General features: G+C 34.8%; 1 protein-coding gene across 2 annotated transcripts in view; it reads right to left on the minus strand.

Annotated features, from left to right (window-relative positions):
* The window catches only part of KCNT2 (potassium sodium-activated channel subfamily T member 2), a 379,267-nt gene that overhangs the window by 157,409 nt on the left and 194,002 nt on the right, over positions 1 to 27,856 (minus strand). For both annotated transcript variants that reach the window (XM_035010164.1, XM_035010163.1), the window contains exon 13: positions 5,573 to 5,681. In XM_035010164.1, the coding sequence (XP_034866055.1) occupies positions 5,573 to 5,681 (109 nt within the window). The remainder of the gene's footprint in view (positions 1 to 5,572; positions 5,682 to 27,856) is intronic.

Raw genomic sequence — 27,856 nt, forward strand, 5'->3', positions numbered from 1 at the left:
TAATGAGTGAAGAAAGAGATAAGGGTTTGGTTTTATTCTGATTAAAATTTGGTCTATAGAAACATGTCTGAAAGCTGAAATATTATAATGTTTTGCTTTTTTCACCATGGTTTTTCCACAAAGAGGAGAATATTTGTGAAGGGCTCAACAATGTAGAAACCTTTTTCCTAGGTGATTTCTGATCAGATATATGACCTTGGAGAGACTTTACAATTTAGAATTGCTAGTCCCACAAGAGGCTTCCAGAGAATATAAGATGTTACAAAACCACATTTTTGTATTAGTCATAGCTATGGAACACTGCCATTACTTCTTCCTATGTTTCAGTACCAACTGCCACTTCTTAAAAAAGAAGTGTATTGATAAAAAATATTTCTCACTGGAAAAGAGATTTAACACAACCAAAGCTATAGTACCATTTGACTTTTGTTCTACAGAGGTTGACAAAAAAATAACCGACCAGGAAGAATCTTTTAAAAATAATGATGTGGTAAAAGAATGCTGGCATCGATATACTGGAAAGAGGAAACTAGTGAGTTCAGGCTGACATTGGAGGCACAAAGATGTAGCAGCCTATTATACCACACAAATGGTCATCACTACTGGCAAATGTACTGGGGAACATGAAGACTAGAAGTCAGCCTACAGGCAGAACTCACGGATACCCAGGAAAGAAGGAAAGGGGGGTGTTTTGACACAGCCATGATCATGACATGAACTAGGGTTGAGTCAGTGGGTAAGCCTGGGATACTCAGGGAGTCTAAACTATAGGACTTGATGGATTGAAAGCAAACGATTGAAGAATGATCCATGGATTTTGGCTTGAGTTCTAAGTAGATGGTGTTGAGAAGAATGGGACAGAAACAGATTTTAAGTCAGGGAAAATCAGTAAATATTTCTACATATCTTAATTTTGAGACCGCTGTTAGAAACCTAATAGGAGATATTGACTACACAGAGATACAACACTGAAGCTCATAGTGAATACTGAGGGAGAGATGTAATTTTGGAAACCATAGAAATGAATGAGGCCCCCTAAGGAAAAAGTATGTAAGGAATATTGTAGAAAATCTTATTTAAATAATATGGCAATTTTATATCTCGCTTTCCAGTGCTTACTCCTTTTATTTATTTTTGTAGTCTCACTGCACTCCTTAGGATTTCCAGGAAAATGCTGAGTACAAGTGGTTTGGTAAGCATCCCTGTTTGTGCCTAATCTTAAAGGCAGACTTTCAATATGTGGTCATTATTTTTTCTTCTAGGTTATTGTGTAGATAATTTTCCTTAGGCTAAGGAATGTTTTCCTCGTAACTGTCTAACACTTTTTCTTTCTTTTTCTTTTTTTCAAATTGTAAATGGATACTGAATTCTCTCTCAAAAGTTCCTTTTGTATCCATTGAAATACTACTTTCTCCTTTGACATGATGATCTATTTCTGGAATAATTTCAACTTGGTGATGATATATTATTTTTTAAATACATTACTTTGATAGTTTTGCTAATATATTTTATATAATTTTTCGGGGTGCCTGGGTGGCTCAGTCGTTAAGCGTCTGCCTTAGGCTCAGGTCATGATCCCAGGGTCCTGGGATCGAGTCCCACATCGGGCTCCCTGCTCAGCGGGAAGCCTGCTTCTCCCTCTCCCCCTGCTTGTGTTCCTGCTCTCGCTATCTCTCTCTCTCTCTGTCAAATAAATAAATAAAATCTTAAAAATATATATATTTTTTATATAATTTTTCAACTATGTTAATCAATTAAATTGGTCTCTAATCATTTCTCATGCTATCCTCAATAAGTTTTGTATCATGGCTAGGTCAGCCTCATAAAATGAGTTGGGAAGAGATCTTTTTCTACTCTTCGGAAAATATGTACAAGCTGAGAACTATGTTCTTTTTGAATGCCTATAATAAGCTGTAAAACATCATGAGCAATCCCCAGTCACTTTTCCTGGGAATAAAGATAATATAGAATTGTGAGGAGGATGAAAAATAGGTACTCAAGATTCATGATAATCATCAATTTGATAGGTACCAATTATGAGTGACTGATGTTCTTTTGAGTATTTTTTAAATTATAATAAACCTATGAGATAGTTTCTCTTATTAATCACACTTTATATTTCAAAGAACTCAAGCTGAGAGAAATTAAGAAGCCTGAGGTCATGTAGTTACTATATAGTAGAATGGAAATTTGACTGAGGATGGTCTCATTCCAGGATTTGCAGTATCGATCTCTTTACTTCGACTTTAATTTATCATAAAAAGGAAAATTGCTGAAAGCAAATTTTTCTATGAGCCATTTTGAGTTTATTTTCTTCTTAGGAAATTTGTGGTAATTAAAATAATCAAATTATCTATGAAATATATTTTTATGTTATTGAATCACATTAAAATTTGTAGTGGTTTATATTCAGAAATTCTGTATTATAGCTATTATTCTACTAAAGATATTTTCTATCTCCAGACTTACTATTTTTACTTCCCTCTCGTGATGAAATGAGTAAGAACATATCTTTTCTGCTGCTGAAATCATTCCCATATAGTCTTTTCTCTTATAACTCTCATCAAAGTGTAGATTATTTTAATTACAATTAATAATATAATAATTCATTCAAATGATATTGTAACAATTCAATAGTTTAATGAATGTAGTGATTTTGTTCAGAAGAAAAGGATCCATATATGATATGTCTGGTAGATGTGCATAAAGTAATAGTTGCTAGGTTGCTATATTGTTTTTACTTTTTAATATTTTATATATTCATAACAAATTCTGAAAGTTTCTTCTTTTTATCTTTTAAAAACATGGATTTAGTTTTAAAAAATACATAAATTATAGTCATGGTAGTAGTTCCACAATTTAGGGTGTATTGAAGAGGCTATTTAAATAAACAGAAATAAAATTACCTCATTTTATATCCTGTATAATTGGAATTGTGCTATTTAACACTCATGAAAATGAGAAGACAAAAATATAATGAATATTATCAAATGAATATTGGTTTAAGATTAAAGCAATTATTATTTTATTACAAATGATATTAGTTATCTATTGCCAAATAACAAATAACTACAAAATTCAATAACTTTAAGCAACCAATACTTAATTTCTCAAAATTCTGTACATCAGTATGACTCTTTGGGTTGACTGTGGGTAAGTCAGGAGCTAGAGAGGTGGAGGGCCTGGGATGGATTAGCGTCACTTTCCATGTGATTTTTAATCCTTAGGGAGGTTAAATTGGGAAGCTTTACATGCAGTTCTCTGGGTAGTTTTCCAGTGAAAGGAAAGCAGAAGCACAAACTTTTAAGACTTAGCCTCTGAAGTCATACAATGTAGCTTTTGTCACATTCTGGTCACAGTCACAAGACCAGCCTGTATTTAAGTGGTAGAGAACTACATTTCACCTCTTCATGGAATAAGCTGCAAGATCCCATCAACACTGGACAGACACAGGGAACATGGTTCATTGAAGACCATTATTTTAACAGTCTACCATACAAACTGTCAGCTTGGTACACTGTCTTTTGAAAGGTAAAGTCTGTAATCTTTTAACCTCATGCTGAGATGTGAAATTTATTATATTGGTTTAAGAGTCTCATACATCACCCCAAATTGTTTTATGACATTTTAATGAAACTAGGATGCTTTTATCTTTTTATAATATAAAAGAAGAGTTCCTCTGAGATGTTGTAATCTCAGCCTAAAAGAATACAGACATCATTAAAAGGAATTTCAGCAGGTGCCATAAATTAGAAATATTGTGATAAACTATCAGGATAGAACTTTTAACTATCCCATTCATTTCAATGGGCTTATCAAAATAATGGCAAGATAAGAATATAAAAGAGAATCAATGCAAATAGCCTTTGTAATTTTTTATTTGTAAAGGTGGACTATTTCAGTGAATTTGATCTATCTGTTGTAAACCTATCTAGGGCCTGTTAAGAAGAGGAAAGAACTAAAGTCTATTCTGAATTTTAGTTATAACACATTCAACATTATAAATTGTTTTCCCAAACTACATATTGTTTTAGGATCCACATATCATATCCATTTATTGAGCACCTAATATGTTTCAGATATTATTTAACCCTTACTGCTAATCTTAACCAATGAAAGAGAGACATCATACATATGATATATAAAGTAACAGAAGAGAAAAATAGGGCTCAGAATACTAATTTGGCTATCTAAATCTTAAGTGGTGGTACTCAAATTTAAATTCACATCTTTAGGACTTATGTCATTACTGCCTTCCTAAAAATTATATCATAATAAGTCATTATCAGGTACGATAAAAATTTTACAAAAATATTCCTTTTACTAAATAATAATAAAATCAAGGCAGCTTAGTTGCAAAGGTCTTTTAGATAAACAACTGGCATTTCTTGAATGCTAATTACATATGTAACAGGTAGCAGACGGAGAATTTACATGTATTTTCCATTAAATTTCACAAAGCCATTTACAAAGGAGGTGCTCTTATTTTTTAATTTTCAGTTTAAGGAACAGGTTAAAAACAAAACAAAACATAGCACCATCATCACAAACCATTTAAACCAGTAGTAGTACTTAAAACAAACTTCCAAACAGATACTAAAATGCAGCCACGGTTAAGAGCCATTAATTAGTTTGCTATACATTTTTAGAGAAAACTGATGCCATTAGAAGCAAGAGTAAAAGATAAAAAACAGCAAACTGAATTGCAATAATTTTGTGGTTTTCTTGATATTATTTAGAAATTTCTTAGTGTTTATAATTTTTCAATTAAATATCATATACAAATAGGTAAGCATTTTAAGATTTGTAAACACAGATGAAGAAAGTACATTTTGCTACCACTTTGTTAAAATGACTTACATTTTAATGTTTGCAGCTTTAAATTATTAAGGTGAAATGTTAAAAAAAACAAGGATGTTATTTTTTTTTTAAAAATGTACATAAATTACTGCCTGGATCAAAATTAGTTCCTACAGAAACATTTAAGAAAAAAATAAACTATCATCTTACTGTTCATTTTCCAGTTTAAAGTATAATCTCATATGAAATTACTTTAAAAGTGGTGTCTCTATGAAAAACTCACTTGTATGTTTTTCTTGAAATGTTTTCAAAATCTATCTGATCTCCAAATAAATCTATTTTAATACATTTGAATATATTTTAATATTACTCTAATGCATATGTAAGCTTACATATATATTAAGTAATCCATAACAAAGCACTATCTATGTGTCAATGTAAGTGTAAATTAATAGCTGCAGCATTCAAAACCTGTGTTTATACTATGCATAAAACTATAAGTGTTAATCTATTTGTAGTCTTACCAAGGTATCCAGTAAATTCAGTTGCTTAAATCACCAAATTATATAAAAAAGTACAAATTCACTCCCCAAACATTACCTTGCCACTTTTTAAAGTGAATAAATTCTCTCATAACAAGTAGATGATAAAAAAGAAATCCTTCTATTCTATGCAATCATGAATATATTAAGCTGACACTAATTTCAGAGACATAACTCTTACTATCGCAGTTTGAGGAAATTCAAAGTATCTCAGTTGAGACTAAACTTACCAGCAAATTTGATATGGAATTTATTTTCAGGCTTTAATATCTGGACATACAAAGGGCAATTTGGAGCAAAATCTTTTACAGCCCATGCTCTCAAAATTGTTTGGTGGTCCTGAAATGATAAATATCAAAAGATCATGAAATAAATTGAAAAATTGGTAACATATAAAGTAAAAATCTTCAATTGGTGTGTTAAATGTTCACATCCACAGTTTAAAATTCAACATAAAAAATAATAAATTGTAAGGACTTATTTTTAAAGATTCTTACTATTTCTATAAAGGAGAATAACAATACCTAGTTCAATCAATGCTAATTCCCAGCACTTAGAAAATTAGCAGCGATTAGGAGGAAAGTTTCTTGACAAGCTTAAAAGTAATCTTCTTAGAAAACAATTGAGGGGCAGAGGCTTCAGAAATACAGCACAACTAATAGTTTGTAATAACAGTTTCCATGGAAAATAATATGAATTTATAACAATTTTAACATGTTTAGGAAGATTGGCAAAAAGGGAATGACTACAGTGACCATGCATGTAGAGAACATACCATTTTAAATTTTTTTGTATAATAGTAAAAGTAAAAGGATTTTTGACTCTATGGGTGTGTGTTGGAAAAGATCAGTAACTTTCAGATACTAAAAAAAAAAAAAAAAAAAAAAACAGTTTAAAAAAAAGTTTCTGAGACTGAGAAAGGAATAAAAAGCATGCTTAACATTACATATCATATGACCCCATAAATTATTATTTAATTAACTAAGTAGATCAAAGCAAATTATCAGAGAAATATGTCAGTTAGCCAATACATTTTGAAAAAGGAAACAAGGGCGCCTGGGTGGCTCAGTTGGTTAAGCGACTGCCTTCAGCTCAGGTCATGATCCCAGGGTCCTGGGATAGAGTCCCACATCGGGCTCCCTGCTCGGCGGGAAGCCTGCTTCTCCCTCTCCCACTCCCCCTGCTTGTGTTCCCTCTCTCGCTGTGTCTCTCTCTGTCAAATAAATAACTAAAATCTTAAAAAAAAAAAAAGGAAAAAAAAGAAAAGAAAAAGGAAACAAAATCATGTTCAAGGATACACTGTCCATATAGTAGTCATTAGCCACATGTGGCTGTCTAAATTTAAATTAACTAAAGTTAAGAATTCCATTTCCCTATCACACTAGCCACATTTCCAGTGTTCAAAGCCGTCTGTGGCTAATTCAAAGTTATATGGAACAGTGCAGATATAAGCATCTGCATCATCACAGAAAGTTCTATTTGACAATGTTGTTAGGGAAAGAAAAGGATAATTAAAAATACAAGTAGATATGAGGGATTATTTACAGAAGTGCAGAAAGAAGCTGTTGTCAGTGGTTGGCAATTCTAAATTGCATGAAAGTTAATGAAGTGTAACTCAGAATTCCTTAAGTAGATAAGCAGACAATGTGTGTCTTCCAGGCAAACATTCAAAACATGATGATGAACCTGATACAGTGTGACAGTTAATTTTATGTGTCAACTTGGCTGGGCCATTAGGTGCCCAGGTATTTGGTTAAACATTATTCTGGATGAGTGGGAAATCCCAGAAAAGGGAGAAGCAGAGAAAGAAGTCACAAATTCTGTGTATAAATTTACACGACATCAGCTAACCTATAAATCACACATGCATGGGACAGAATAAGAGCAATCTCAACTGAGATTTGAATCACTGCCCACTAGAAGGATGATAGAGTTTGCATTCAAGTGAACCAAATTAACTGCTTGCTGAAACAAGAATATCAACACTCTTCAGAGGAATATAGGAGACAGATACCAAGGCTCCACAATATAATATAATATTCAGAATACATTGCAAAATTATTCAGTATATGAAGTGCCAGAAAAATGTTACCTATTTGTTAATTTTATGGGAAACAAAACTAAGTCCAATAAACATTAGCCTTTACATGATCTAGATGACTGAAATCAGACTAGGGCTTAAAGCAGGTAATAAAAGTATCATCACTGAGGTAAAGGAAATATGCCCACAATAAATAGGAAAAAAAACTCAGTAAAGGAATGGAAAATATTTTTTAAATTAAACAAAAAGCTCAAATATCTGAAACATATTCACTGGATGGGCTGTGAAGTATAATGGAGATGATCTAGGAGAGTCAGTGAACTTGATCATAGATCAACAGAATTTATCGAATTTGAAAAACAGAGAAGAGGGATGGAAAAGGAACAGAGTTCAGGGACTTGTGCAACAATGTAAAAATGTCTTATATAATGTAATTGGATTTCCAGGAAGAACACAAAGGAGAAAATAGAACAGAAAATGATTTGAAGAACTAGTGGCTGGAAACTTTCCAATTTTGTTAAAGGCATAATTTTTCAAGTTCAAGGAACTCAGAAAATCCCAAACCATGTAAACAAAAAACTACCACACCTAAGAACTCTGTAGTCTAATTATTGAAAACCAAAGGTAAAGATAATATTTTGAAAGCATCCAAAGAAAAATAGTTGTATGACCAAGGACTCTCATCAGAAACCATGGAAACCAGGGGACAGGGAAACAATATCTTAAACTCCAGAATGAAGAGGGGGGAAAAATTTAAGCCATAATTTTATAGAGAAAAATCCTTAAAAGAGATGAAATAAAGGACTTTTTCAATTAATGAAATCTAAGAAAATGTGTTGTCATCAGAATTATACTACAAGAAAATTATAAGAAACTTCTTTATGCTGAAAGGAAATGATACCAGAGGGAAAGTCAGAACTTCGGTTATCAAAGAAGAGTATCAGAAATGGGTAATATATGAGTGAACAAAGATAATTTTTTTCTTTAAAACATGTATATCTTTACAGAGAAAAATTTATAGTATTGTCTTGTGGAATTTGAAGTTTATAAAAATAACAGAAGAATAAGCACAAAGTTTATAACTTTAATATTGTTCAATATTAAAAAATAAGTAAATTGGGGGCGCCTGGGTGGCTCAGTCGTTAAGCGTCTGCCTTCGGCTCAGGTCATGATCCCGGGGTCCTGGGATCGAGCCCCGCATCGGGCTTCCTGCTCCGCGGGAAGCCTGCTTCTCCCTCTCCCACTCCCCCTGCTTGTGTTCCCTCTCTCGCTGTGTCTCTCTCTGTCAAAATAAATAAATAAAATCTTTAAAAAAAAAAAAAAGATTAAAAAAAAAAAAAGGGCGCCTGGGTCGCTCAGTTGGTTGAGTGACTGCCTTCGGCTCAGGTCATGATCCTGGAGTCCCGGGATCGAGTCCCACATCGGGCTCTCTGCTCAGCAGGGAGTCTGCTTCTCCCTCTGACCCTCCCCCCTCTCATGTGCTCTCTCTCTCTTTCATTCTCTCTCTCAAATAAATAAATAAAATCTTTAAAAAAAAATAAGTAAATTGTGCAATATTAACATGAAGCAGACTATGAAGAGTTAAGCCTGTGTAGTGTAGTCCCTACAGTAGTCTCTAAAAAAATTTCAAAAGATAATTTCTAAAAAGTCAATAGGCATAATAATAAAAAAAGTAGAAAAGAGAAAACAGAGGAACATGAATTGGTAGGGAGAAACAGAAAACAATTTAGTTAGACCTCCATCCAACCATATAAATGATGGCACTAAATGTTAATTAACTGAACATATTAAAACATAAAGGATATTTGAAAAACAAAACTAAAACTCAACTATAAGCAATTTAGGACAGAGGGCACCTGGATGGCGCAGTTGGTTAAGCATCTGACTCTTGATTTCAGCTCAGGTGTTGTGGGATCAAGGCCGGCATCGGACTCCATGCTCAGCTCAGTGTCTGCTTGAGATTTTCTCTCTCCCTCTCCCTCTGCCCCTCCCCTGCTTTCTCTCAAATAAATAAATAAATAAAATCTAGTTACTGATAAAAGTTACTGATAAAAGAAGTGATAATAAGAAAAAAAAAAACCCTCAATTTGAAAATGAGCAAAAGATCTGAACAGACACCTCACCAAAGAAGATACACAGGTGACAGATAAGTACATGAAAATATGATTAACATCATGTATCATTAGAGAATTATAAACTAAAACAACAATGAAATACCACCACACAACTATTGGAATGACTAAAATCCCAAACACTGACAACACTAAATACTAGTGAGGATGTGGAACAGTAAAAAGTCTCATTCATTGCTGGTGGGAATGCAAAATAATTCAGCAACTTTGGAAGACAGTCTCCAGTTTCTTATAAAACGAAACATAACCATACCATATAATCCAGCAATCGTGCTCCTTGGTATTTACCCAAATGATTTTTCCACCCAAAACCTGCACTTGAAGCTTTACAGCAATGGATAAAACAAAGAGGTATATCTAGACAATAGAATATTATTCAGCAATAAAGAGAAATGAGCTGTCCAGCCATGAAAAGACATGAAGGAAACTCAGATGCATACTGCTAAATGAAAGAGGCCTGGGCGCCTAGGTGGCTCAGTCGTTAAGCGTCTGCCTTCGGCTCAGGTCATGATCCCAGGGTCCTGGGATCGAGTCCCACATCGGGCTCTCTGCTCGGCGGGAAGCCTGCTTCTCCCTCTCCCACTCCCCCTGCTTGTGTTCCCTCTCTCGCTGTGTCTCTCTCTGTCAAATAAATAAATAAAATCTTTAAAAAAATAAAAATAAAAAAATAAAATAAAAAATAAATAAATAAATGAAAGAGGCCTGACTTAAAAGGCTGCATACCGGGGTGCCTGGGTGGTGCAGTCTGTTAAGCGTCTGACTCAGTTTCAACTCAGGTTGTGATCTCAGGGTCATTAGATGGAGCCCTGTGTGAGCACGGAGTCCTGCTTAAGGCTCTCTTTCCCTTTCCCTCTGCCCCTCCTCCAGCACAGACTCACTCTCTCTCTCTCTCTTTCTCTCTCTCTTTCAAATAAATAAAATCTTTTTTTAAAAAAAGCTGAATACTGGGGCGCCTGGGTGGCTCAGTTGGTTAAGCAACTGCCTTCCGCTCAGGTCATGATCCTGGAGTCCCAGGATCGAGTCCCGCATCGGGCTTCCTGCTCAGCAGGGAGTCTGCTTCTCCCTCTCCCGCTCCCCCCTCTTGTTCTCTGTCTCTAAAATAAATAAATAAAATCTTCAAAAAAAAATAAAAATAAAAAAATAATTAAAAAATTAAAAAAGCTGAATACTATAGAAAGTGTAAAAACATCAGTGGTTGCTAAGGGGTTTGTCAGTGGGGGAGGGTGTAGAAGTGATGGATAGGTGGAATATAGGGGATTTTTAGAGCAGTGAAAGTATTCTGTAGGATATTGTAATGATAGATAGATATCATTATACATTGGTCAAAACCCATAGAATGTATAAAGCAAAGAGTGAACCCTAATGTAAACTATGGAGTTCAATTAATAATAATGTATCAATATTTGCTAATCAATTGTCACAAATGTACTACACTAATGCCAGATGCTAATAACAGTGGGAACTGGGGAGAAGGGATGCTGGAAATTCTCTATATATTTTGCCCAATTTTTCTGTAAACCCAAAACTGCTCAGAAAAATGGTATATTAAAAAAATAAGTAAGTGCGCAAAGTGTGAACTTTAGAGTCACAAATTCTGGGCTCTAATTTCACTCTAAAATTTACAAACATGTGCATGAGTTTAAGTTACTAAACAAATCTGATTGTCAGGACAAAAGGTTTGATTACATTTGTAAAGTGGATGTAGACAGCTTGCTCTTCTCATTTCACTTGACCTCTGGCAACATGTGACATGTAGACCACTGGCTCCCTAAAATTTTCTCCCGAGGCTTCTGTGACACCAATACCCCTTATAGTCCTTTGGCTTTCTTACCCCACATTGAACTCATCTTCCTGATGATAATTCTTCCTTTTGCTGGAGGTGGATTTTTACCAGCACCAAATCTGCAACTCCTCCATCCCTCATACCCCTGCATTCAATCAGTCTTCAAGTCTTGTTGATGACACCTTCTAAATATTGCTCTAATATGTCCACTTCTTTTTTTTTTTAAAGATTTTATTTATTTATTTGACACACAGAGAGAAAGCACAAGTAGGCAGAGAGGCAGGCAGAGAGAGAGGCAGAAGCAGGCTCTCCAATGAGCAGGGAGCCTGATGCGGGACTCGATCCCGGGACTCCAGGATCATGACCTGAGCCGAAGGCAGTCGCTTAACCAACTGAGCCACCCAGGCGCCCTAATATGTCCACTTCTTTCCAACCTCCCTGCCACAACCTGAGTCCAAACAGTTGTCACTTCAGGCTTGGAGAGAAGGCAACAGCCTCCAAATCAATCTATTTTGAGTTTTATATATATATATATATTTTATATATATATTATATATATATATATATATATTTTTTTTTTTTTACTAATTCTGTGTTCTTATCAGATTTACTGCCGTTTCAAACGACCATCTGATTGGATATTTGGCTACCGTCAACCCGGCAGTGACTTTCTTTACTTTTAGCATCAAGTCCCAACTTCTTAACAAGGCTTGCAAGACCCCGTATCAAACTCTCCCCAAACTACTTCCCCAGCCTTGGCACTCTTTATTCCAGTGCATTCTCCACTGTTGAGCCTCCAGGACTTCTAACGTGGACCAGGACCTCTGTCATGTATTCTAGGAGACCTTCTCCTTCTGACTAAAATCCATAACAGCTGTTCCCACTGTGTTTGCCCATCATAGTGTGAACCCACCTTTTTTTTTTAAGTGGATCCCCACTAAACGGTCAGCTCTAAGACAAGGGCCATGTTTTATACTTCATTCATCCAAAGTGCATCTCTAGTACTTCACTTTCATTTGTTTTCCAAAGATAAGTAGGAGAAACCATATTGACTTCACAAGGATATTGTGAGCATTAAATGAGATGAGGCAAATAAGCATCCGGCACACAGGAAGCACTTAGTAAATATGTCAAGTCAGTGGATAAATAGTTGATTGAAATACTGATCCTAAAAGCCCATAAATCTTCCTTGTCTCATTCATGCATTGTGCCCTATCAACAAGAATCTATGATCCTGTGAGTGGAGCATTAAGTAAGGAAAAAGGAAACAAGGTAAGTGTACAACGCCATAAATGTCACATGAGGAATAGAAAGTAAGTATTTACTAATACACATAATAAAACTGGCACAGAAACAAGATTTTTAATTCATTCTTCTAACAACAGAGAATGATATTGATCTCTTTTTTTTTTCCCTTGCTGACAAAATTCAGCCTGAAATAAGATAGTCTGAATTTAATTGTAACCAAAAAGTAGAAGTATCGACCATGACAACTTTGGAATAAAGAGTCTAAATAATAAAGGAAGGTAACATAGAGTATTACTGGGTCATCGTAGGTGTCTATTGCTACTGTGAAAGCAGAACATTTCACCTAAAGTCAGTTTATCTAAAAATTAATTGGCCAAAATCATCTTATAAAATTCAATTTTTATAATTTGAAATATCTAAAAATTATTTGTTGGCATTCTAAGGGTCTAAAATACATCACTTTACCTATGAAAAGGATCTTCTTTCCAGAACTCCAAATGACCCATGAAAGAACTCAGATATTTTAGATGAAATTTTATACATGAATTGTTTCCCACCCCTCTATGAGAATTTGTAATTTTCATTAGATTCTTAAATACAGTCTATGACTCAGAAAATGGTAAGACATTAGTCTCATCAAAGGTCACTTTCAAGCCAGTTTTCAATTTATAAAATACATCTGTAGCACTAAAAAAAATGATAGATTTATTTTTTATATTTTGAGTATAGTTTGCTAACTTACCTACTGAACACATTTTTTAGGATCAAGTAAAACTGAATTCTGAAACTTAAAATAATATATGTAAAAAATTTTGACCCCAATTTATAGGCAGCTAAACAATGTAGATACAACATTTATATAAAGGTAAAACATCTTGCAGCCAACTGGAAAACAAGTCTTTCCTAAAGACAACTCAAATGTATTGTTTTATAAACAACTCCTGCCAAATATAATCATTGCCCAGAGAATAATATATTCCCAGAAGTTCCTCTAAAGGCTTTTCAGTAGACTCAAAAACATGTTGAGTGCAAGGGCCTATTTTGTTCACAGTTACATCGTCTGGGTCTAATAGGTAAATTGATAAATTATAAGCTTAGCTTGCATATATGTCTATCTACATATTGCATATATCTACATTGTATATAATGAAATAAATAATTGAATGTAATTCTAATACATAGAATCTATAATATATGTCCTCTATAATTAATTGGTTTGATTTTATGACTAAATTAAGGAAACTACATAGTTCATTTGTAATGAACTGTAATTGATGTCTTTGGAGAATTAGGTTTCATATTTGAAATATTTATTATTAAGTACAAAGGTAATTCAGGATGTTCTTAAATAAAATACTTAAAAATGAAGTATATAACCAAAAACCCTAATAAATATAAAAACATTAAGATATTGGGGCACCTGGGTGACTCAGTTATGCTACTGACCCTTGATTTGGGCTCAAGTCATGATCTCAGGTCCTGGGATTGAGTTCTGCTTCGGGCTCCATGCTCAGCATGGAGTCTGCTTGAGATTCTCTCTCTCTCTCTCTCTCCTTCTGCTCCTCCCTCTAGTGCTGTCTCTCTCTCTCAAATAAATAAATTTAAAAATTCTTAAAAATAAAAACTCCAGGTGCCTGGGTGGCTCAGTCAGTTAAGCATCTGCCTTCAGTTCAGGTCATGATCCTGGGGTCCTGGGATTGAGCCCTACACTGGGCTCCCTGCTCAGCTGGGGAGCCTGCTTCTCCCTCTCCTCCCCACTCATGCTCTCTTGTGCTATCTCTGTCTCTCTCTTAAATAAGTAAATAAAATCTTAAAAAACAAAAACAAAAACATAGGACTGCTAGCATAATTGGTTCCTCTTTCTTCCAAGTTTAAACAGAAGGGATCTGACATTATGTCTGAGACCGAAACATTATCTTGGATTTCAGTTTTAAGACTGCTTATATTTCCTGCTCTTTCCAATGTTCTCTCAGGGATTGTAACCCTAGTTTCAATTTCCATTCTTACAGCTGAGAGTATACTACTCCTTACAGATACATCATGGCAAAAACCTGATTGCCTGTCTGAAATTCCATATGTTACATATTCCTAGAATCTTCTTACCAGTAATTTTGGCACTGTGTAGCAGGTCAGTTTTATGGCCAGTTAAATAACACATCTACTTTCTGCCTTTGCTTGTCAAGAACCGAGGCCTATTTTGTGCTCTGCTTCTCAAAGCTGAAATCCTGTATTGTTTCTTAGTTCTTGTTGGCCTAAATTCCAGCAATTTGCCCAGAGTCATATATCCCTTACGTAATATCTTTTGCATACTTATGTCCTCTCCCAGATTCTTCAGGAATCACCGTCAATACCAAATCTAACTCCAGATCTTAATCCTCTTGAGTCTTCCCTGATTTACTCTTTTAACAAAGTTGAGACCGTAGTGTCTTAAAATCTCACAAAGTTCATTGACAAGTGTCAAGTGAATAATAATTAAAGTGATTCACAAAGAGGCTAGGCTATCTTGAAAGCATATAACTGAAGTTCAGTGACGATCATCTGTCAAGAATTTACCAAAAAGGTATTTCTGGACAGATTAAAAAATGAGTGATACTAGTGATCCCAGGGTGTCTTCACAAGTTTAAAATTCACAGTTTGAAATTCTGTGATTTTCTGAATTGGAAAGGAAGACGCTTTTGAGAACAGATTATTAACCACTAGGTTGAATAACAAGCAAAAGACTTTGGGAAACCCTTCTAAATAACTTATGATACCTTGTATTGCATAATGAAATAATAGAAATGAATATGTGTGAAAGTGTTGCAATGCTCAAAATGGATCTGCTTAAGACAAAACAATATTCTTTTTAAAAAAGCTTAAATTGTGAAGGGTAGCAGAATATGCCTTTTTAGCATAAAGACTATTTTGATCTGATCATTTTTGAGAAAAAGCAGCCATTGGAGAAGCTCTTAAACCAAAGTAGAATCTACCCTGTAAGCCTACATTCATGAGGGTAATCTCAATTTGTAAGGGTGCCTCTCTTCCTGTACCAAGAAGAGAAGGATGACTCTAAACCACAGCTCTTTATCAGTGGAAAAGGCACCAGACTTAAATCTGCATAACAGCCTAACTGTACTTTTCTTGATAACTTCTCAGAACTAGTCTCCCCACTCCAGCATCTTTCTTTTGTCATTAGCTGAAGATAGTATTTAAGGTGATGACTTGGACCATTTGGGGGAATTTTGCTACTTTCCTGGGTATCTCCCATGTATACCTGAGGTATACGTATTAAATTTCTGTTGTTTTTCTTTTGTTATTCTCTCTTTTATTACTGAGGGGGGAGGGGAGACCACCCACAGAACCTAGAATGTAGAGGAAAATTATTTTTCCTCCTCTACAATTGCAAACATTTTACTTCAGCTCTTTCCTCATGCTGTCTGAAAGGGTCACATAGGGAATTTGCTGTCTGCATGTTTGATGATTGTTTGCCTTCTACCCTAAGATTCCATATGTTCAAAAATGCATGTAATTATCAGTAAAAAATGAACATCTTTGACATTTAAGAGGAAAGATAACAGCATAGTATAAAATAAAATTTTTTTAAAAGTTACAACTTAAAGTCTTTGGAGTCAGATGACAAAGAAGGCTTTAAATTTTCCTTCAGTTTCATTTCCCGACAGCTTGATTTCCTGTCAGTTTTCTTCCTGACTATAGACCCTTTTCTTAGAACATTAACTTTAGAAAAAGTCCAATTAAAATTCTTTTTTTCTGCCCCTTTGAGAATTAAATCTTCTCCCAGATTCTCACTAGTCTTACAACCCAGAAATGTCTTTCTCAAGAACCTGAGGGCCATCGTTCTGAAATGTAATCAACAAAGGAGTTACAGCCCCTACCTCCCAGTCTCTGTGGGAAGGCAGGACCCTACCCTTCATAAGAGACAGTTAGCAAATGATGGCATAATCACATGGACCAATCTCCCCCCTCCAGTACTTTTCCACCTCGTTCATCCCAGAACTTAAAAATCCTCCAACCTTTTGTTTCCAAGGAGTTGAGTTCAATCTCTCTCGTTTATTGCAACAGTCCTAAATAAAATCTTCCTCACCTATTTAGCAATGTCTGGTGCAATTTTTCCTTGACACAGACAGAATAAAGTGTAAATATTAGGTCTTTGAGCTAGTATTCAAATAGCTAACCAGAGTCTTGCTTTATTAATCTACAAATTGGAGCTAGTAATAACTTCCTTACAGGGTTGTTGTGAAAAATACATCACAAATATAATATGTATAAATATATATAAATGATCGCTAGCCTGTAATTTATATTTAGTGATGGTTAATAATTGAGAGGTGTTATTATGTATTTCTTTTCTTTTTTTTTTTCAGTTCCAAGAAGCAAAAATCAGTTGTGCCAAGAAAGCTAAAAGAGCAAAGCAAACACTACAGGTTTTTTTCAGAAGTAGGCCATTTATGTAAAAATCCATATGCCCAGTTCAGCTCAGAAAATCAAATTCTTTCACTACTGCAAAGAAAATCCATCCAGAGGGTAAATCTATTATGCTGAATACATTAAAATGACTCAGCGGAGACTTAACTTTGAATAAATCTTTTTGAGCATACCTAATGAGAGACTGAGTGGACAAGATATTGAAAAGGAAAGTGTCTGAACCTCTTAAAACATACCACAATATGACATCCTTCATTCTGTCCATTCACCACCTCTTAACTTTCAGCTAACTATCTAGGACTGTGATTCTAAAGAATGTCTGACATCCTCAGCAACTTCAGTCTGTCTACATTATCATACTCTGTTACCTCTATACCCACATTCTCATTTCCCTGCTTACCAGCTTGTATCAAATGTTTCACCAAATATGCAGACCCTTGCATAAACAATCAGGCCTACTCTACAGGCAAAACTACAACCTTGCTAAATTCAACTCTCTTTCTACTACTAATAACAGATGGTTGACACAAACACACATATATGCTAAACAGGCCTTACTTCAAATTGAGAGTCCATAATATCACATAGGAGATGAACATATCTCCAGGCCATTTACTTTCCTGATGCTCTAGAGAACTATTTCATATAGTTCCTCAAACCTCTACCCTCACTTCCCTCTTTTCTGATAGTCTCAACTACTATGAGAAAATAGAAATAATAAGAAAATTTCCATAGCACTCTCCATCACATCCAACTACATACTTGCCTCTTGTTAAAATGGGTGAGCATTTTACATACTTAGCAAAGGGAAACTTTCTGCTATATAATGGATCATATTCTATCTTGTACATCCTATGACTTTATTCTTTGAATTCTTCACTTTTCTCTCTGGTGGATCATTTCCTTTAGTATACAGACTTGCTAAAATTTTTTCCCACTAAAAAAAAAAAGAAAAAAGAGAGAAACAAAGTTTTCTTTCAACACACATTACCATCAGGTACTGTGGCATTTCTCTGCTCCCATTTACAGAAACAACTTCTAAAGTCTGTACTTGCTGCCTCTATTTCCACTCTGCTATTTAATTTTAAACTTTCATTTCTAATTCAAGAATTTAAAGCTATGAATCTCTTTTTAGGCACTAGTTCAGCTATGTCCCCTCAATTTCAATATGTGCATTTTCATCACAATTCAATTAAAATAATTTTAATCGTCCCTGTTATTTTGTATTTTACTGATGGCTTATTTAGAAATGTGCTGATTTTCAAATATTTGGGTATTGTCCTGCTGTAGTTTCATTGTTGATTTCTAATTAATTTCTATTATGATCAGAGAATATACTCTGTATGTTTTCATTCTTTTAACTTTTCTGCTATTTCTTCTATTGTCCAGCATATGATCTTTCTCTGTGAATGTTCCATACACATTTGCAAAAATTGTGTATTCTGCAGTTGTTGAATGTAATGTTCTATATGTCAATTAGATCTAGTTGGTGAAACTGAGCTCAAGTTTTGTTTTGTTTTATAACCCTACCGATTTTCTTTCTACATGTTCTGTTAGTAATTTGGAGAGCAATATTGAAATTTCTATCAATTGTAGATTTTTACACCTCCTTCCAGTTCTGCCATTTTGTTCATGTACTTTGAGGTTTCACGACAAGTTATGCACACATTGAGGAGTGTTATGTCTTCTTGATGCATTGATTCCTTAATTAACACGAAATGCTTTTTAGAGAAGATCCTTTAAAAGAAATTGAGAAATAATGGCTTATGTATTAAGAAAGAATTCTACAAAGATTGAGAGCGCAAAGGCAAGTGGAGAAGGGAATAGCATGAAGGAAACAAAGGTACCAATGATAATTGAACAAAATAAGGAAAACAATACAAAATGTTCTCTACTAGGGGACATTTGGTGTTCTTAGAAGGAAGAGCTCTAGGTATATGGAGGGAGTATAAATTGGAATGAGGGATCTAAGGACATCATAAGTTTGAAATAGTGAGTGTTGCTTTTATCAAGAGGTTAGACCTAAAGAGGAGGAAGAATTGTAATACCTATAAGAATATAAGTAGTTTGAAGTAATAGGCACCATAAAAATAGTCTAATGAAATAAGTAACATGGTGTTGCTTTATGTATTCCTGTCTTAATAATTAATTAGCTTTATGATTATATTTTAAGTTAAGCTTTCAAAATTTTAAGTTAATCATCCAATCTAAAAGGTCAATCTTCTCCAACATTTTATATGCCTCTTCCCCAGTGTTCGCTCCTTAATATTCATCACCAGCTGACATTCTATGCATTTATTTAATTAGTATATTGATGGTCACTTCTACTAGTAGGCCAGCTTCATTAGAACTGAGATTTTTTTTTTCACTGCTATGTTCATAAATATATCTTCAGTTGGTACATCGATGCTTGGACAATAAACCACTCAATAAATATTTGTTCAATGAATGAATGGTTAATAGTGGTGATAGGGTTACCCTACAGCACTTTTATTCCTATGCTATGCTCAGGTCTAAGAAGCAGGTCTAAGAAGCATACAAATAATTATGTCAATTGGCCCTAGGTAAATTTGAAGCTAAGTGGACTGAGACATGTAAACCTTACATGAAAATGTAAATAATAAATTTACTTAGGGTAGGATAGTAAGTGCAGATAGCAAATCTGCAATAAACAGCAATGAAAAAATAATGAATGTTAACAAATACCTATAATATACAGTGGATTTTTTTATAAAATTTAGGGTATGGCAGAAAATAATACAAAAAAGAAAATATGTAGTCAAAGTGACCACTGGGTCTTCAGTGAACAGTGTGTACATAGTCACCAAATTCTAAATGTTTATTGCGTCCAACATTTAGACTTAATCAATAAACAATGGCAGAAGACTTAGTTTTGATCACAGGACAAAAGGTAAATGATATCAGTCTTCAAATGCAAAAATGGAAGTACCAAAGACCAAAATTGGATCATGGAAAATTGGGAATGAAAGCTGAAGGAAAGAAAGAAACAAATGCCATATTCTTACAAAGCAGAAATACAAAATATAGTATCAGCACTTTAATGGATTTAAAGTCATTATCTTCTTTTAGGAAACGGACTAAAAATGGGAAGTAGAACAGACAACTGATGCCTGAAATCCTATATACATATATATTTTTTTTCTGATTAAAATTTCAAACTGTGGAACCACTTTTATGTACAAATGTGTGACCCGTTCAAATAGTAAGCTATTATCACCATGGGAAGCAGTTTGGTCCAAAGAAAGGAGTGTTAAAGTTGACCTGACCTGGGTAGAGTCCAGACTCAGCCGATCTGGGAAATCTAATTAACAACCCTGAGCCTTGGTTCTCTCGTCTGTAAAACAATTGTGGTGAGCATGAAATGACATAATGTGCACAAAATGCCTGACCACATGAAAGCTACTCACGAAATGTCAAATTTGTTTGGTTCCTTTCTGCTTGTTTGCTTTATTAAATGGACTCGAAAAAATGAGCTAAAATACGTATACCAAGAGTAGCAACATGGACTAGAGCTCCAGTTCTATATAAACATGCAAGATTTTTATAGAAAATTAGCATTACAATATTAGGTGTTTTAAAAATGTTATCATTCTTCACAATAAGTTATGTAGAAAAATACATGTTTGAAAGTCTGTTATCTTTAAAATAAAAATAAATAAATAATAAATAAAATAAAAATGTTATCGTCTTAAGAAAAAAATGGGCATTTTCTTTAAAATGCAGATATCATGTGCTCCATTCTTTTTTTTTTAAGATTTATTTTTTTAGTAATCTCTACATCCAACGTGGGGCGCAAACCTACAACCCTGAGATTGAGAGTCACATGCTCTATTGACTGAGCCAGCTAGGCATCCTTGAGCTTCATTCATTCTTTTAAATTAACGTTGATCTAGAATCATCAAAAGGATTTTTGACTTTAATGAAACTACACTTAATGATTTTTTTAAAATAATTTTTGTGATTCAAAAAAATTTACTAAGGATGCTGCTATAGCCCTTCCAGGTTCATGATTACCCTATGATATCTGAATAAAGAATATAAAACTTTACATAGGAATACATTTATTTTTATGAAATATTATTAATTCCAAAACAGAATCCTTTGGAATATTTATTCATTTTTCATTTTGATATTCACAGCTCTGCCTCTCCCAATTAGAATACACAGAAACTAATACTAGATTTGGCAGTATTCTGCCTGGTTTAAAAAATATTATTAAAACAATAGGAGATGGGGTGCCTGGGTGGCTCAGTCGGTTAAACATCTGCCTTTGGCTCAGGTTGTGATCTCAGGTCCTGGAATCAAGCCCCACATGGAAGGGGGGGATCCCCTGCCCAGCAGGGAGTCTGCTTACCCCCTCCTTTTGCCCCTCTCCCGCTTGTGTGCACTCTCTTTCTCAAAAAAATAAAATCTTCTAAAAAAATTAAAAAAATAAAACAACACAACTCATTCATTCAATTTTGCAACTCAGCAATAATAAATGCATGTGTATGTATCAGAAATAGTGTGCAATCAACATTTTTCAAAGGTGTAACTCTATCAAAGAAAATAATATAACATTTTCATAATAGAATGATTTAAAAAAATTTTTTGAGTATAGATGACACACAGTTACATTAGTTTCAGGTGCACAACATAGTGATTCAACATCTCTATACCTTATGCTATGCTCACCACAAGTGTAGATCATCTGTCACCATACATCACTATTACCATATCATTGACCATATTCCCTATGTTGTGCCTTTTATTCCCATGACTTGCTTATTGCATAACTGGAAGCCTATACATTCCACTCCCCTTCATCTGTTTTGTCTAACCCCCCACTCTCTACCCCTCTGGCAGCCATCAGTTTGTTTTATATATTTATAGGTCTAATTCTGCTTTTTGTTTGTTTATACATTTGTTTCTTTAGATTCCACATATGAGTGAATTCATATGGTATTTGTCTTTCTCTCTCTGACTTATTTCACTTAACATAATATCCTCTGGGTCTATCTATGTTGTCACGAATGGCATGCTCTCATCCTTTTTTATGGCTGCATAATATTCCATCAAGTGTGTGCACTTGTGTGTGTGTGTGTACCACATCTTCCTTATCCATTTGTCTATCAATGAATACTAAAGTTGCTTCCATATGTTGGCTATTGCAAATACTGCGATAGTAAACATAGGAATGTATATATCTTTTTGAATTAGTGTTTTCATTTTCTTTGGGTAAATATTGGTAGTGGAATTACTGGATTATATGGTATTTCTATTTTTAATTCTTGGGGGACCCTCCATACTGTTTTCCACAGTGACTGCACCAGTTTACATTCCCACAAACAGTGCACAAGTGTTTCCTTTTCTCCATATCCTTGTCAATTCTTGTTGCTTCTTGTCTTTTTAATTTTAGCCATTTGCATTTCCCTGATCATTACTGATGTTGAGTATCTTTTCATGTGTCTTTTGGGCCATCATATCAAAATGATTTTGAACCACATTTAGAAAAATTTCTGTGGAAGTATGCCTAATATCGAAAATTTAGCTCTATAGGTTTTAAAATTTTATTTTCTCCACACAACAGATAATGCTAACTCATGTGCATAAATATAGCAGGAAAATATTGCAAGGTAAATCTAATATATTAAAAACATTTATTGGAAAGGTTCATTTTAGGAAAAAATATGTAAAAAAAATTAGTCTAGGGGCATCTGGGTAGCTCAGTCGGTAGAGTGTCTGCCTTCTGATCAGGTCATGATCTTGGGATCCTGGGGTTGAGCCCCACGTCGGGGTTCCTGCTTTCAAGGACCTTGCTTCTCCCTCTCCTCCCTGCTCATGCCCTCTTTCACTAACTCTCTCTCTCAAATAAACAAATAAAATCTTTAAAAAAAAATTAGTCTAAATTACTTCTTAAGAAATCATAAACATTTCACTAATTAATTTTACATACATATCTTTGGAATTAAAATTAAGGAAAGAAAAAAATTGCCTAATCTTATTTATTTAACAAATATTTCTCCAAGGAAGGTTCAATGTAGTTGACCTTTACCAAAGTAAAACTTTTTACTTTGTTCTGTAACTGTATCGGTAAAATATAAATCTACATGTTTCTGCTCACTATCCAATAGTTTCAACACTATTTCTCAACCCCTGCTGCAGAGTATGCAAAGTAGGAGTGACTGATTGCTATCTCTTGCTATCTCTTGCAGGATAGAAAAGAGTTTCCTGAAAATCTCCTAAAATTTTCCCACGTGATTCATTTGTCTAACGTGAGTGAGCTTGATTAAAATTAGAGAGACCAGATAGTTCCTAGTCAAGTGAAGCATAATTTCATCATGTAGGAACATATCATGATTCCAGGCCTTCTGGCCCTCCCAAGACACTCACTTACTTTCACTCCCCAAAGCAAGTACAAGTGACAGTGATACTGACCTGACTGTATTAAGTGTAAAATTCTAGAGCTCATTTTCCTCTAAATGAAGATACAAGAAAGGTTTAATGAATGTGAAATGATTCAACTGTAGCAGGACTGGATAATCATAAAGAACGACTTACTTATTCTCTTCTTCTACCCACCTCCCAAAAGGAATGACCTACTTGGGGAGAGGCAACTAAAATAGTTTGTCTGGGCCAACAACACCTCATATGTATAAAAAGTTATAATCAAAACAAGACGACCTAGAGTTTTTGCCAAAAATGATGTATTTATTAACCTTTGGGGAATCAAAGAGCAGAGTTTCAACTCTCCTGATAGGATTTACGAGACCAGTGCTCTAACCCCTGAGCTACGGAGCCTCTCCTGATAGGATTTAAACCAAACATAGGTGGAGTAGAAGTTGTGAACCAACTTCTCTGTAGGAAACAATGTAGAATTGTTTGCAGCAGCGACTATGCCAGGCCTGTCCTAAGACAATAGCTAATATGGGAGTATGTTCATTATCAAGCAATATGGTGTCTTCAATACTAACACATAGCTATTTAGCATAGTGCAACATTTTTCTGGGTTCCTATATTTTTTTCTGATAAATCTTTAATTGGATCATCATGCCCACATATGTAAAAATCATTTAAAAAAGAGATGAATGGTAGCCTGCTGGTGTGTCCAGATTTGAGCACACTAGGAATAGTCTGCCATCCATTTTTGTAATCAAGTCCTGAAAGTCTGTTTCTCTAAGGACTATGAACACTTCTGTAAGACCCTGTACACACATACACAAAACAATTGAGAGACTCTCCAGGCTTTGCCAAAGGAGCAGAAATAACATATACTTAGTGCCACTCATGGATATTGGTTTTTCTTCTTGCCATCTGTCAAGACCTAAAACTACACTCAGTTACTAGGACCCAGGCCCTTCTGCTTGTCCCTCTGTTCAAAGTACCCTAAACTCTGACACTGACTTCTCTTCTGTATTATTTCCCAACACTTTAAATGTTTTACTACATTCTCTTCTTCCTTGCATTGTTTCTGAAGATAAGTCAGATGAAATTCTTATCTTTGCTCCATTGTAGTTAGGGTGTTCCCCCCCTCCTTGGCTTCTTTCAGGAGTTCATCTTTGATTTTCTGTAATTTGAAAATGATACATCTAGGTGTTTTGTTTTTTTTTTTTTTTTTTTGACATCTCTTCTGCTGGGTGTTCTCTGAGCTTCCTGGATCTGTGGCTTGGTGTCTGGTATCAATTTGGGGAAATCCTCAGTTATTATGCTTTCCAGTATTTCTTCTATTCCTTTCTTTCTTCTCCTTCAGATATTTCCATTACACGTATGTTACACCTTTTGCAGTTGTCCCAGAGTCCTTGGATATTCCGTCTGAGTTTGGGTTTTTGTTGTGGTTGTTGTTTTTCAGTCTTTGTTCTCTTCGCTTTTTAGTTTTGGAGATTTCTGTTGATTTATCCTCAAGTTCAAAGCTTATTTCCTTAGCCATGTCCAGTCTACTAATAAGCCCATCAGAGACATTCTTCATTTCTGTTATAATTTTTTTTTTATCTCTAATATTACCTTTTGGTTCTTTCTTAAGGTTTCTCTCTGCTTACACTACCCATCTGTTCTTGCATGCTGTCTATTTTATCCATGAGAGCCCTTAGCATATTAATCAGCTATTTTAAATGATTGGTCTGGTAAGTTCAACATCCCTGCCATGTCTGTTCTGATACTTGTTCTGTCTCTACAAATTGCATTTTTTTGACTTTCGGTATGCTTTGTAATTTTTTCTTGATAGCCAGTCATAATATACAAAGTTAAAGGAACTGCTATAAATAGATCTTTAGACATGTGCAAGTAAGCTGGGGGTTTGGGGAAGCGTTTTATAGTCCCATGATTTGGTGTCAGTCTTTTAGTGAGCCAACACCTCTGGACTGTGACCTTCACAAATGTTTTTTCAGTGTCCTGCCCCCTTAATTGAGAAAGGATGGCTAGAGTGGTCTGAATTGGGTATTACCCTTGTCCCAGATCAGTTAGGCTCTGATAACTAGGTTTCCAGCAGGTTAAGCTCTGGTTAACTAGTTTCCCTGAGGGAAAGACCTGTTAAGAGAAGAGAATTCTCTGGTGTAATTCAAAATGGTTCCTTTTTCCTGACCCTTGCTGAAATCCCAAACGGATTTTTCTCTCATATTTATTGTGAGAACCTGGTCAAACTCCTGGAAGTAAATCTCACAAAATTATGGTATCCTTTCCCCAGGACTACATTGCCCAGGGGTTTTTTAACTCTCAAAGTTGTCTGCACTGAACCTCCAGCAATTCATCAATTACAGTTCAGGTTTTCCTGCCCCCACACTGATTCCCAGGTTGATTTCCACTCATGAGTCTTTGCTGGGGTAAATACTATTCTCCATATTTGTGTGTCAGTCTCTCCAATCTTGGGCATAATACTTTGCCCTGTTTCCTCACCTCTCTTGCTTTCCTCCTAAATCTTTTATACAATTTTTCATGTGTTACCCTATTTTTAATTTCCAGGAACTATTTTTGGTTCATTAAGTGTTTCTTGTTTTGACTTCAATTTTTTTTTGTTCTACAGCCTACTATTCTTGTTTTATATATATGTACACTCTCCTCAACTTCTCATATTATTCTGAGGATATTTGTTATATAATTTAAAATCTATTTCTTCTCCCAGAATTGTGTAGTTTTGTTTGTTTCCTCTGAGTTCCTCTTTTCTATACACTTTTTATGTTTGTTCATCCATTCTTTCTTTTCCTCGTCAGGAATTTACTTAAATGTTTAGTGATGTCTGTTATCTGAACATATGTAGAAATTAAACACTCAAAAGCTATTTGGGACTTCACTGAATGTGGGAATCTTATTTTCACACAGACCTTACTGTAGGGTGATTAATCTGTGATACTGCACTAGGGAACTTCAGACTTTATATATTTACACACATTCTCTCTTGTGATGTACCATTTCCCCAGAGAAAATTCCTCTAATATTGTGCCAGTGGAGATGTGGACCTAACTATTAAGTTTCTGAGTCATTTGGGAGAAGCACGTCACATTCAGTGGAGCAACTTACTCTTTAATATCTTTGACTTTACCCCAACTCTCTGCTGCACCTACTGGTTCTGAGTGAAGGATATCCCTGGATCAAATTATGCCAACAGTAAACCTGTTCCCAGGGTGGGGAAAGGGATCAGCAATGGATTTCTGGAGAGATTCAGGGAATCTAATTGCTTCTTTTACAAACTTTTAATCACTATTCATATGTTTAGTCCCACATATAACCCTACTTACAGAAGCATCTGGTGCCTCTATTTCTTGAGACTTTTGAGGGTACATTGTAAAAAGCAGCCTGACTTGTTTCCTCTCTCAACTTAAATTTTAACTTCCTTCTGTCTAAGTCGGTTACCACTCATCCATCTGCTTTCTAGCTTCCAAACTTGTGTTAGTGCTGTCTCATCTACCATCTCCTTTGTCCTAATGAGTGAAATTTTTTATTCATTTCCTGTCAATTTAGCAGAGTGTCAGAAAGAAATGGAACACATTTGTTTAACTGAGTGATCTCAAATTCACAGTTTAAAGGGTACTCTAAAAGATATTATATATTTATTTATTAATGTTTATGCTTCTCCTTGTTACTCAAAACATTATTGATACTGGAGGACTGCAAGTACTTTAAAACCAAGTTACTGCTTAAGGGGCACAAGATTCACAATTACATAAGTTAAATAATTATGGAAACAGACAGTAGATTATGATCAGTTCAAATTCATTTATTCCATAAATACCTTTGGACCACCTAATGTGTCAAACCAATTAAGAAACTCCTGAAATAGTACTTAAGTGAACTGAGGAGGGTGTGGTCTGAATTAAGATAGCAACCATGGAGAAGAAGGGGAACAGATGAATTTTTAGAAATATATAAAGAGAGATATTTCACAAATTTTTCCAAATTATATTTGCTCTATGCTCTTATATTAGTTTGGTAGGCTACAGTAACAAAGTGGAACAAACTGGTGGCTTAAATAACTGAAATTTATTATTTCCCAGTCCTGGAGACCGGAAATCCAAAATCAAAGTACTGGCAGGGTTGATTCCTTCTGAGGGCAAGGAGGGAAGGATCTGTTTCAGGCCACTCCCCTTGGCTTATTGATGGCTGTCTTCATGTTCATATGGCATTCTCCCTGATAACTGACAGTCTCCAAATTTCCTCTTTTTACAAGGACACCAATCATATTGGATGAAGGTCCACCCTAATGAGCACATTATAACTTGATTGTCTTTATTAAGACTTTATCTCCAAATAAGTTCACATTATGAAGTACTGGGGGGATTGGGCTTCAATATATGAATTTTAGGGAATACAATACAAGCCCTAACAACCCTCTTCAAATAAAGGATGAGAAAATTAGTTTAGAACTGAATAAGAACTTAGGTAAATTAGAGTGAGGTCA

The sequence above is a fragment of the Mirounga leonina genome, unplaced genomic scaffold (genome assembly GCF_011800145.1).
Source record: "Mirounga leonina isolate KUSES-001 unplaced genomic scaffold, KU_Mleo_1.0 Mir_154, whole genome shotgun sequence".
NCBI lineage: Eukaryota > Metazoa > Chordata > Mammalia > Carnivora > Phocidae > Mirounga > Mirounga leonina.